The following is a 14235-nucleotide window of genomic DNA, read 5'->3' on the forward strand; positions in this document are numbered from 1 at the left end:
GCAGAGGATAGAGCAATGTGGAGCAAGTCTACGTATTGGATTGGGCTTTTCAAACGCGCTCGACCTTCAGTACACAATATACAAAATCTCCAGCTTAACCACTGGAAGGCTCCAGGCCTGCTTAGACTGGTCGAAGATCCTCCCATTAAATTGGAGAAAATGCACATTACTCTTCTTCCACATGTCTAACCATGTAAACGGATGACTGCTTTCTTTAGATTTCCCTTGAACTGCTGACACACCTCACATGGTTGTTTCAATTTTAATAGCCGAAGATGCAGGACATACCAACCAGCTAACGAAAGTAATTTTAATATGTGTTGAAGTAGTATTTAAGATGTTGTTTTATAACAATAAATCAGATTAAAATATTGCTCTGTCTCTTTCCTCTTTCGCTTCCTCTCAAAGTAGTGAAGACTCCTTCAAGCTCTTAAAAATCGTGGCGAGCTTTCCCGATAAATTTGAGATAATCCCACCAACTTGAACCTCTGAATGGTGCCTTAGGGTTCCGTCTGTTACCTTAGGTTTCTTGGCGCAGACATTCCGTACTTGTGTATATATATATATATTGTGTATAGATATTCACTATTTATGTGTTAGGGTAAATCTGTAGGGCGTAGGGTCGATATGTTCTTAGTTTTAAGATATCCGATATCCTCTTATATATTTAGTTATTCAGTGCAGCTTGTCATATACACTACACATAGTCCTGACATTTATTTAATTTAAACACACATTTCACTGTATACTGTATATAGGTGATAATTGGATTTTCTCATTATGAAATAAAACAACATTTCTATGACCATACATTTACTTATTAGACACTTAAATACAGTTACATTATCGAGTATACAATGGATTGATAAGTATTTGAAACACCAAAAAATTACCTAGGTCACCATATTGATTATGTCGAAAAAAAATTAAGAATATTAACAAGAATAGTGTACTAGAACTACTAGTACTAACTAATAGTTTACTAGTGTACTAGAACGAAGTTAAGGTTAAATCTTAATTACATATTATTACCTATTTTAAAGTACAAATAATTTCGTACAGTAAAACTAATTGCCACTAAAAAAATGGTAAGCAATTGAACATATTCTGAAATGTAATAAAACAAAAATAGCAATTTAATCTCCATAGTAGGTATAGTTTAAAAAAAGAACATTATTTTCGAAGTACCTTCGAAATTTAAAATGTGCATTAAGCATAATAATATCAGACTATTTTATATTAAGAAGGGATAGCGTCCATAGAACATTAACTACAATTTAAAAGATTATAATATGTTAATCAAATTAAAAATGTATTTATTATAATTAAGTTAGTTTTACCTATTTTTTAAAAGAAATAAAGTTAAATAGGGTTCTAAGGTTCATTGATTATAATTTGCGTTAAATTAAATTATGTATCTACTACTGTTATTATAAGTATATTAAAAGCTTAATATAATTCTAGATATGCTAAAATTTATAAATCCGTAAGTCAGTATTTTAAGAATGTACTTTTTTGTAAGTACTTACGACAGCTAATGATAATATCGAAATTTATATCTATGATATTTTTTTTATTATTATTGGGTTAATATTATATTTTATTAAATACTGTATGATTTTGAATGTTTATTACCAATATAATAGAGACAATTCTGTATGTAAACTTGAATGGATCTGAAAGCAGAAGATAGACCAGTGGTCAATGCAATAGTAAATTCGACAGTCAAGATTTGATAAATAAAAAATTATATAACCACTATGATAATAAGCGATATTTGCTGAACGTCGAAATAAGACTTATTTATTTATACTAATAAAGGAGTACAAGCATTTTATGAAATATTATCGTTACATGAACTGCTGATCTTATATTTAGGGCCCGTGTTTTTATATCCAGAAACCAGTCGTAATTGGTAGGATATAAACAGACCATATGGTAAGTACGACTTATTAAATAACATCAATATTCTACAACAAGTATTTAAGAGTTGAGATTCATAAATGAGAAGTCTTAGAGCTAAGTCGAACTATGACTTCGGTATGTCAAAACGCTAGATCTCACTCCTGAATTTTACCCTACCTATTATTTATTGATAAAAGTGATATTTATTCTAAGACGTTTAAACTATTACGCTCTACGCTAGAAAGAAGAGAAACAGTTCCCTCTTAATTTGAGAACTGGCAGTAAAAGCAAATGAATGATCGACCCGATAAAATCCGAGACCGATATCGATCAAATATAATATTCTAATGGAGAAAAATTGTGCCGATAAAATGCAATAAAAATTAAAGTTATTTATCCTGAAAACGATTTCAAATCATTTTACACCTTGATGATTAAGGTCGGTTCACAGACGGTGGAGGTATTGAACATAAACAACAAGTATTTATGATATACTGTACGTAGCATAAGGGTATAACGTACATTATATAGATTTAATAAGAAATATAGTAAAAAGGAATTTAAACCTAAACCATTTGACGTATGGTACTATTTTAAATGGCAGAGACAATTGAGACGCAAACAAATTGAAGCCGTAATTTCGAAGATTCACAATTATGAAACAGTATTTTTGTGAAACTCGTACTAATGCTTACGAAATACAGATAATAAGTCGTTAGACGCAGGAGTCGCTTAATCTGAATCCGCATGTAGTATGCGCGACCTTTCCGTTACGTGTTTGTATTATTTTACTTGTGTTTCCGAGAGAGCCCTTTACAACAGTTAATATTATAATATTAATAAAATAAAATTACACGCTAAATATTTAAGAACTAAATATTATTACGCTAAAGAATATTTTATCACGTTTTAATCTTTAGTTGTAGAAATTTCAATATTCCGGAGGAATAACGAACTTCAATGGTGTCAATTAAGGACAGCAAATTTTAAATGAAACCTCAAAATCAATTATTATTGTAACAAAATAAATATACATTTCAATATCCCGGAGTAATTACGAACTCAATTGGTGTCGATTAAGGACAACAAATTTTGTCGCGAAAAGAATAATATAAGCTTAAAGTAAACGTAGCCTTACTGTTTGGGGCTTTTCTTTGATTATAAAACCGTAATATATACGATCCGGGCTTATGTTTTTGTTTCAGGGCTTTAAAGTTGAAAGAGGTCGATGTTGTTTGGCTGCTTTGTGATAGACGGACGGCGGCTGGAAACGCCGCTTTTCTCGGATCAGACATGCGTGAAACTGGCATGTACAGCATCGTCCTGGGAGATCTGGTTTCCAGCCGGGAAGTACTGAAAATTTATATGTTTTTAACCACAGCTTCCGAGAACCTGTTACATTAGTATGGGATACACACGTAACATATACAATGTCTTGCAGACAGCGCCTACAAATTATTTACTAGCAAAATCCTATCTATATTATTGCTTTTCTTATTTCGATAAAGTTCAAGGCATAAACAGAAATATTTTATAAATTTATTGGAGAAGATGTTGTGTATGAGTGAGTTCCAGGTCTGTTTACAAAATAATTAAAAAAAAACCGTCTTTTGTTTTGTAAAAACAAAACACCTTGAATCTAAGTGTGGGCGTTAATCCTGGACTAACCCAAGAGCTATAGAACCGGCCTTCTATTAGATAAACATGTCATCAATATTGTCGTAAGATATGGGAGAACTTATTAATGTTATATAACCTAACCAAAATATAATTCTATCATTGCACAAGGTTTCAAAGTTGTTCCTATAACGAAGTAATAATTTGCATATGTGGTCGCTTATTTAAGCAAATAAATATCAATTAACCGTACCGAGAGGTAAATAATAGACATTAATATTCAATGAATTTATAATTAGGACATCTAGTTGTATATTAAATTATTACATACAATAATAATAACACAGTTGTTTTAGACTGATTTCATTTGTCGTCTATTATTGGGCGTCTTACATTATTTTTATATATTATTTGCACATAAAAAGCTCTTGAAGCAGGAAGGTTCAGACGTACGACTTAAGTATGTCGCACACTGAACCACGAGCTTATTCGAAGTACCAGAGTGTATATTTTTTTTATAAAACATTGCATACAATAAATTATTAGGGAACTAAGTTTTTGAATTATTATTTAAATATATAAGTAGTTATTATGAGGAAAAAAGGGCAGTTATTTTTTTAATCTCTGGTTGGTAAATATGTGCGACAATAAAACATAAATAATAATAAACAAAGGGCCAGTTATTTTGTCAGGTCAGATTAGGTTTAGGATGACCCACTCGTAACTGCCCATTTAGTTATTTCACTGCTTAGTCTTAATTATATGTTCTTTAAATTTTTTACGATTCATTTTTATTTATTTTACTGCTAAGTTTTAACTGCCGAATTAAATATGCATTTTGTAATTTTCAACTTACAAAAACTACTAACTAGTCTGGCCATAAATACTGTTACATTAAAACTTTTCATCTTATTAACTTTTTAAATTATGAATTTAGAACACGTACTACCTACATTAATTTTAATAACTGCTTTCCTTTTTGCGCCGTTTCACATATTTTTTCGTGTTCATTTTCAAATTACAATATTGAATGGGGTGTTAAAGAAAATAGGATTACACTGATCGCCTTGCACAAAGTGGGTCCGGGTTATATTCTAGATACTTCAAAAGATTGGTATCAGCCGTATTTTTGTTCATCGTACTATCAACTGATACAACAACACTTCGTCTGTCAAAGCCCAGAAAAGATCGGGGCGGCTGCGTGCTTTTAGGACTACAAAGGCTGTTAAAGCCAGAATTCGTCGGAACCTCGGACTCTTTCGCGTATTATAAAACAAGACCTGAAGTTCAGTGCTTATCGTCGCTGTACTTAGAGGACATACCCTATCATATAATCAATCTTTACAATTTCAGAGAGTGGATCGATCAAAACGCCATCAGTCGCGATACACAGATGAAAACCACAGAAATATCCTATCAGCAATAATATAATCCTTTTTTTTTAAATGTACCGCGGATTTTCTATCAGGATTCTGCACCTGGTCACAAGTGCAGTTGAAACCAACGTTACAGACTTTATAAGAGCTGAAGACTGGCCCTCACCAGCCAGACCAGACCTGGCCCAGACCTCAACCCTATAGACTTCAAATTATCGTCAGTTTTCGAGGACGTGACCTGCTCTAAACGACACGGTGACATTGCGTCTCTTTAAAAATCTTTGGAGCAAGCAGTGGCGAAATTTCACTTGGAAACAGTGCGTATATCCTTAGTTGGTGGTAAATTTCGAATAGAATTAAAGTAGAATAGAATAGAATTAAACTTTAATAAATATGTAGGTGAATATTATAAAATTTTACTTTACTTCATAAAAAAAAACCATTTTCATATGTAACAGAACTTATGGCTGGACTATTTATATACTCGTTCTCAATCAGAGCCTATTTATTATATTAATTTTATTTCCAATCGCTTAGAGGGTAGGGCTTAAAATAAGGGCGACACAATTACACTGGGTTCGACACACATTGAAAGGGAACATACATAACTTACGACGTGGCACTAAAATAATTTCCGATGAGTGTTTCCCGCCAAATCTCTTCCTAGTAGGAAGTCAGTGTACTATAAGTGCACAAATTGTATTAGAATTATTTAGTATACCCTAACCAAAAAATAATAATTGTGTTATATAAAAAATAAAAAAGTTTTTCAACTCCTACGACATCTTAACAATAACGGAGGTTTCATTATTATGATTGACATTATTTAGTAATCGTATTAGTAAAAGTGTATTCAAACTATTAATTAAATCCCAGAATACAAGTGACCTGGAGCCAGTGTGGGCCAGCAGTTTTGGAAAGGGCGTCCTAAATATACCTATCTACTAAATATTAATATTGAGCATAATGTGTTTGTGTGACAGTAATATTTTCTTTCGTTCGTTTGACCACTTTAAGTTAAATATTCAACAGCAATTCTCCAATCTACGACATTTTATACGGTTATATTATCACTTCGAGAAAGAGTTACTCAAAGAATACGGATCTTACAATGACATTATCTAAGAAATAATATATGTCGGAGGAATGGCGCTAATACTTCGTTTAATCGATTTGCCAATATTACCAATATTGCTAATATTATTTAAAAATTAATGACTGTTATTAACGGGTTTGAAACAAAACAAATAGTATGCAATACTTACACCACCAAACGCAGCGCCATTCCATCCAAGCCTGTCCTGGTCCCGGGACCTTTGAGGTGTCTTCCTCTCAGTACGCGTCGGCGCCTTTGTTTTAGCCTTCAGTGCAGCGCTTAAAGACACGTTACTGCGCACCGCCTCGCTACGTCCATGGTGACAGAACTCCAATAACGCGACGCCAAGTGCTAAAGCCAGCCCACCGACTAGCACGTAAAATATTCCCGCAACTTGACTTAGTGACATCTCTGATATTTCCGAATCCTGAAAATGTTTTATGCCTTGTTACGAAAACACGTCTTAAAATAACTTCATATCGTTTGTTAGTGACAAGTAATTATACAAATTCTATTTTTAATTCAATTAGCAAATAAACATTTATAATTTCAAAGCGCTTCTCTAGACAAAATGGCGTCGCACCATTTCATGTAAACACGTAAAAAAACGTCGTGTTTTTTGTTATTTTTAATTGTCATTTTAAATCACATAATATATTTAGATTAAAAACAGGCTCCGACGAAATTAAACTTCAATGCTGCTATGCTGCTTCAATGCGATGCTATTAGGGTTACACGGGCAATATTTATAAGGAAGCGCGTTGTCGGCGTTTCCACTAATCTTGACTTTGGCAATAACAAAGATTCTTCTCAATATCACTTTTTCTAATACTGTCATATGGCCTATTGATAATGCAGGCTTGCAATGATTCAACCTAATTTTATTTGTCGAACTTTGTTTTTATTAAATGTCATATTATGTGACCCATTGACTTGTGAAATGTGTATTTTATTTTATATGTTTTATTTATGTATGTTAGTGCCAGGAGTATTTGTGTAATTTGTGTGTAAATGTAGTGTAGGAAAGCTGCCCTAAATAACTAAATACGTTTATAATAATACAACGGTATACTAATGTTCAAAGGAAATGTTTAGATTGAAACTGTTACATATAATATTTATTTATCAAGAGACAGCTGATATGTATTCCTTTAAAAGTTTTGTGCTAATTCACAAATTCCCTTCTTTTTTTTACTTGCCTTATCGTCGTTGTTTTCACATAGGGGTTTGTTAATATACAACAACCATTTATGCCAAAGCTTCATGATGACTCCATCATTTTTCAATTCGACTATGACGAGGTTCAGTGACTCCCTGAAATTATAGTTTTCATTCATAATTATTAGTTCTGTATAAGCCCCTACATAAGGCGTCTAAAATGGGCTAACTTAGATAACCCACCCCCCCATGTACCCCCATCAATTACTTGGATTAATTAAATGTCGATAGAACTATGATGATTGTCAAAATAACTTTACTAATAACTAAACTCCTTTCATACATTTTATTAGTTGCGGTATCGCTGCTATAGTGATTGTCAAGTTATTTAGAATTTCATAGGATATCTATATAACAATCTTTGTGGTCCGGGCCTCGGATTTCTGTATCTGTTTCGTTATCATTTGTTTTTTTGTCTAAAAGGCAAGTAGGTAATCAGCCTGTGCCTGACACACACCGTCGACTCTTTGGGTAAACGCCGGCCATGTTAAGTGCGCATATAGACAGAAAATACATAATTGCAAAGCCGGGGATCGAACCTATGACCTCAGGAATAAGAGTCGTACGTTGAAACCACTATACAAATACTGCTATATCATATTCCCATTACTATATTGAATTGAGAAAAATGATATTTGAGAGACATTTAATTCCATATAATTATTTCATTATTTTTGTAATATTTGCAATGCGGTAAACGTGGACGTGGGAACTATCTGTAGACAAAAATGAAAGTATATGGATCAGGAACCAAGTTGGTATGAACAATTATAAACACTATTAATGTTTCTAATACTATCGAGCCATAAATAGTAAAACCTAAATAAATAAAACACGCATTATTATTAAAACCCTCAAAAGCCTTATTTCTCTTAAAAAGCAATATCAAAAACGACCAGATACACTCATATTATCCAAGTGTTCCCTTGTGATTTAAGCCATCGTAAAACCACATCTGTGATATAAAATGTAAATTTTTACGTGTTAAAAATGGCATTTGCAAATCGAGGTCTCGTAAAAGTTGCATATATTTCAAACTGAACGTTTTCAACCTGGAATAAAATCATGAACAAGTTTCGTATATCTGATATGAAATATAGAACTATTATGATGTGAATATAACTTATCAAACGATTTGTGTTAGCCATGACATTCCAAAAGTGCAACAAAGAAGAACAACACCGTGGAGCATTTTATTAATATTAGTAAGGCATTTTTACGAATTGTTAACGCGGCCCATGGACAGGTATTTGATTATGGTTTATGTGATTGATATACACAAGACAGAATCACATCACGAAATATCTAAGGCCGCTTGACATAAACAGATTAAAATTGGTTTATAGGTTAGCGGACGCTAAGAAAGGATTTACGATAGGGATTAATTAGGTCTGAGGGCATATTATTTTATATTAGACCCCTATTTCTTCCGCATTATACGCGAAGTATCTTTCTTACATGTATTTATTATTTAAAACACAAAAAAGTATAAATATGCAAATGTTTTGATACTCACGTGATACTGGACCCTTTTGAGAGCGCAATACCGAAATCAACGTGTTTGTATCGGCAGATTGGTGGCGTTAGGCAGGATCTTTCATATCGACTGTCAATAGTATAGGGGGGATCGTTGACCACTTCCGGATCCTTTACAAAGTCGTTGTTTGGAAGGAATTGACTCTGCAATTTTATAATTATAGCTCCTAAATGATAACAAGGTCGATTGGTTTTAAAGAGGGCGAAGGGATGAGATGCTTTCCAGGTGTTAAGGTGTACAACTTCTAATACTGGCTCACTTGCCCGAAGCTGGACTTAAGTAATCAAAAAAAAAGTAATAAGTGTTGTATTATTATGAATTTATTGAAATCCTAAACGCTTCATTACACTGATACAAAGTGAAGCCATACAAATACTAACAAAATGTTATTTAAATAGCTTGGAGTCAGATCTCTTTTATAATAATATTAAAATAAAACTAAAAATCTATTATGATACGAACGGTAATCTTAAACATGGTATCAATGACTTCATAACAGTCGCCATGGCATCGCGTCGCTCATACGAAGGTTTTATTGTTACCTTTTATCTTTAAAAGTGGATCATTCTTACTTCGAAATTTATCTTCGAACTATAGGTGAGGAATTGAGCTGGCTCCGTGATCCGCTCTATGATAAGGTATGCAGCTAAATTGGCCGTGTAGGAACATACTAATATCAGGGCGAAGAACCACCACACAGTTCCCACAATACGTCCGGATAGAGATCTGAAATAATAATATTACATTTTAAATACCCGTTCGTAAGTCACTCAATTATTTTATGTAAAAAATTGCAGCAGATACATTTAAATATTCGTTAAACGACGATAAATGGCACTTTCGCACTTAACACGTAACAATATGTTAAGAAACGGTTGAACTTATAGATTATGTTAATTTAATTTAAAGGATTTATCTTTATAAAGTTTTGCGAAATCGCATTTGAATTGGTCTCTAATCATAATTCAGAAACAATACATACGGGATTGCGTCAAGAACGAACTTCTGAATATCAAGGTAAGATAACATGTATAATAATAACATGAGCAAGAATGGTGACAACTGACGGTGAAAACCAGTGTTGCCAACAAGCCTCATATAAGACACGCTTCGATGCCGTTCACGGTCTGATCAAATCACGCTGCGTCTGCACTACTAGTTTCAGCCAGTCCATGACCGACATAGGTTTCTCGAAATAATCTGATAAATTTTACTCGACAAAAATGGCAAATTATTATTTTAAAATGTTCGCGAATTTCAACGTTTATACGTTTTGCTCAGAAAAAACGCTGAAAAGTTGGCGATAATTAGTATTCATAATCAAATGTTATAAATCACACGCATAAAGTTCTTACCTTTTTCAGAATTCTACTATTTATCGTAATCTCTCTGCACGACCGAAGAAAGACTGGAGTTTAAACAAAAACGTATTCACACTGTCGGTACAAGTCATGAGTCATGTATAGAAAAAGCAGGTGGTGGCCGTACGAAATATCGATAAAAAATATAGGGGAATATGGAAATGTATTGTACATCAATTCAATGCTAAAACATAAGCTATAGGGTTGCCAGCAAAAAAATATGCCAATCAATATAAAATTATGCAAAATCTGCCATAAAATATGCTAAACTGGCATCGCTGTAAAGAACTGTCTCAATGTCCAATCCTTAATAAATCAAATTCAAATATGGATGTCACACTTTTCAGCGTATTTGCTCTTACGTTTAGTATTTCGTCAAACGACAAAAGATGGAGCTTTACGCTTTTGAAACGCGATATCACGTTAATGCTAACTTTATACATATATACTGCTGCATTTTAACTTGTGCCTTCCAAACCGAAACAATTATTGTTAATTTTTTTGATACCACTCCATGACTTATTTGTTATGCAAGTGGTACAAAGGTAAATGTAGACACTGCTAAAATTTATAATACCATTCATGATTCAATTTAGGCATCGATCTCCAAGTATGCGCGAAGTAATAAGTATACGTAAATTACATTGACGTATTATCGATACATTTCATTCTTTTGGTAATGAAAGACAAAACAAAGGAAATTTGAAGTATTCAATACGATATAAGTGCTTTTTGGAATCAGTTTTATTTGTTTAAAGTACTGGGCCTGTACGAGTATAACGATGTGGTTGAACAATGAATAACATGCTTTATCGTGGGATCCAACTACGGAATGAATTTATCTCTTGACAAATATATAGCAAAATATCGGTCACTTGTGTAGTATTTTTATTACTTAGTCAAAGCCAAGCTCAAACGATGACACCAGAATATATGATTTGGACTGAATAAAATAGGCTGTAGTACTTGTTCAGGACTCCAAGAGCTTCAAAAGCGAATCTAGGATCTTCGGAGTCCGAGTCAGTAGGCACTCTAGGTGGTTTTGGTGGCAATTGCCTACCTTGCCGACTGAAAAGCAGAGGCTTTGCCTAGAGTATGATGAATCCCACGTACTCTCGTACTATACTTGATACTGGTATCCATTTCCGCCTGATATCAATAGAGATGCGGTCAGTTTATTGTAAAAAAAATTTATCGCGTATTATATAACTACATTACTATATTTTCGTTGTTTCAATGATGGGTAGTTTTTAATTTTTCCCACCCTATAATGGGTTAACATTATAAATACCTTTAAATTAATTAAAACTGCTTAATTCATACCAAAACTATTGTTAGTCAAGCGGTTTTAGGGTGCAACTTAATACTTGAAATTCCGGACTTATAAAACTCAAAATTCGCCTGGTTGTTCATTTATCTATATAAAAAAGTTGGTTGTTTGTAAAGTCGGTTTACGATAATTGTACGTGATAACTTCATTGAGAAAACATTGATGAATTATTATAACTAAATTATCATCATTTATACAAGGAGTAATTGAAAATTAATAAATTTTTCGAAAATGTAACATATATTTGCACTCGTTAATTTATTATTTTTGAAATAAAAAGCGTGTATAAAATATGTATATGTGAGATTGATCGGTAATCAAACTATTAAAATGCAAGAATTATTTACCTTTTCTGCTATTGGTTTTGTAAAAAAACTATGGAATTCACATTAACTTTTCAGTTAACTTTATAAACAGTTGACAAAACAGGTCTCGGAAGCATCAGCCGATGGAGTGGAAGAGAGATAACTGCATCACAAGCCAAACGCTTAGGGCGCCTACCGCTTGGTCTACGCTTTCGCTTGAACGCTCGCCTCAAGCGGAACGTGACGATGAGTCATATTTTTCGTGCGTTTAGGCGCCTTTCATCGATTTATAAGATGTCACGTCAAAAAAAAGCTAACCTAAAGATTTTATAAACCCATATAGGGTTATTATAATATATACAAGTCCAAGAAAGGTATTACATGGATGTCGAATGACCAAAACACAAGAGCTTGTTTAATAGAATGTTCCTACTTAACATGCCTATGTGTTACACCTGAATCCTATACATTACGGGATAAGCCGACGTTAGGCATTCCTATTGACTATGCACGCTATTTAATTAGTGTCTTGTCTAATGAATCGTTGGCAATACGCATGTACACAAGATATGTTTAAGCATATTCATAAATATAACAGCGTCTATTACTTAAATAATTTTATTAGTTAACAATATTTTTGTCCTGAACAGCATTATTAAGAGATAATGACTCGATGATATCGGAAATCCCTCATGGACGAAGTAAAGCATTGGTCTCCTAGAACGGGGAAGGATCAGAGTATCAAGAAAGTATGTAGAAATAAAATTTAAAAATCTTTAATTTGAATACTATAATTTAAGTTGCATTAAGTTATTATGTTTATACACGACTCCTTCAGAAAGCCTCCTCCTCCAATCTTCCACTAGTCTTTCATCGTCGCTACTATTTTCCAATGGTATCTCTTTTATTTCACCTTTCCAGGCTTTTGGTGGGCGACCTCTTCTTTTTCTGCCCACTGCTAAGGACCCTTTTGACCCATCTACCATCACAAATGCGGGCAGTGTGACCGGCTCATATCCACTTTAATTTTTTGACTGTCTGACCACGTATTTGTCTTTAATATTGTATATAGGAATACCAATTAGATATTCTTAAAACGTAACAAAGTCTAATATAAATAGATTTGTTGTCAATATAAGGTTCCGTAAACGATTTTACTGAAACAATGTTCTATTGTAGACTCGATTTAAGTTGACGCAAGGAATTTAATATAATCGTCTAGCCAATATTGACCGCAATGTATAACATTCGTGTTCCTTTGAACTGAGTATTTCCAGTTATTTGATAGTGTTTCAGGAAACACTTTCAGGTTAACTATAAAATATGTTGTACAGCACATTCCTACGATTATTTACGGATATGACACATAAAATGGAAATTAATTTAAATAAAATAATGTTTATACAAAGGCAAGCATCGCAAGCAATGTGACCAGTCGTAAATCCGTCAATCATTCTTTGTCATGTTAAGTAACACGAAATGTCATAAAACACTTTCTCGGTCCTTTAATACATCTATCATACTGCTTTCTAACAGATTAAAAAACATGGAAAGTGGAGGCTATCAATTTGATGTGTATTTTGGATATCCAGACCGAGGATCGATTTCAAACGATTCGGATTTACAACCATTTTGACTAATAACGCTAATATATATAATTGTCTTGGTAATACAATTAATGAAATAAGAAATACTGTTACTAAATGCTATAGCACATTTTTGTGTAGAAATTTTCTAGTACTGTTTACAACATAGTAAATCTTTCTGAAGTCTTTTCAATAATAGTTATATTTAAACAAACGGCGTCCACAATAAGAAAGAAAGCATTCAGTACGAAAAATGCAAATTAGTTATGGCTATTGAGATATAATGTATCACTATTGTATCTTCATCGTTAGTATAATGTCTGTGTGTCAAAAAGTCAGTTTCCGCACTGAGACGCGCATTCGGTCGTTGTGCGTTGGTAAGAAGAATGAAACAACTAAAAACACTAATGCTACAAATATTGTATCGAACATCGTTGAAAAGCCCATTTTAAAAGTAAATGTTACAGAGATTAGTTTTGGATTGCTAGGAAAGCAAAATCATGAAAAGGTTCTAATACATGTTTCCCTTATTATAAGTACTCACCTAGGAACCACATCACTCCCCTGCTGCATGAACGAACCCAAGGAGAACCAGAAGGAGTTCCAGATACTGAACTCGTTGTGCAATATTATCTGAAAATTATTATTTTTTAAATATCCTGTCTAGATACAAAGGCTTAACTTAAATTGCGATCAAAAGGGAAGACGGACTGTGTCTGTTAGATTAGAATGACCATTGACAAATCAGAAGCGAAATCCGCCATTGTTTGAAAAGAACTTGCGTTTACTTCCAAGATCCCATAATCGACAGTGTGTGATTGCGCGTAAACTATACCCACGCATTGGTCTAGCAGAATAAAAGCCCTGAGCGTCTTTGATAGCTTCATGATGATGATGTAATCAG

The 14235-nt window shown here is 33.2% G+C and overlaps 1 protein-coding gene across 1 annotated transcript in view; it reads right to left on the reverse strand.

The window, feature by feature from the left end:
* Nucleotides 1-1480: 1480 nt before the first annotated feature.
* LOC123718934 (glutamate receptor 1-like) overlaps nucleotides 1481-14235 on the reverse strand; it is a 46062-nt gene continuing 33307 nt past the window's right edge. The window contains exons 13-18 of the mRNA XM_045675936.1: nucleotides 13876-13964; nucleotides 9322-9475; nucleotides 8729-8892; nucleotides 7194-7308; nucleotides 6164-6421; nucleotides 1481-3258 (exon numbers count right to left, since the gene is read on the reverse strand). Of these exons, the coding sequence (XP_045531892.1) occupies nucleotides 3193-3258; nucleotides 6164-6421; nucleotides 7194-7308; nucleotides 8729-8892; nucleotides 9322-9475; nucleotides 13876-13964 (846 nt within the window). The 3' untranslated portion in view covers nucleotides 1481-3192. The remainder of the gene's footprint in view (nucleotides 3259-6163; nucleotides 6422-7193; nucleotides 7309-8728; nucleotides 8893-9321; nucleotides 9476-13875; nucleotides 13965-14235) is intronic.

This window comes from Pieris brassicae, chromosome Z (genome assembly GCF_905147105.1).
Source record: "Pieris brassicae chromosome Z, ilPieBrab1.1, whole genome shotgun sequence".
Taxonomy (NCBI): domain Eukaryota; kingdom Metazoa; phylum Arthropoda; class Insecta; order Lepidoptera; family Pieridae; genus Pieris; species Pieris brassicae.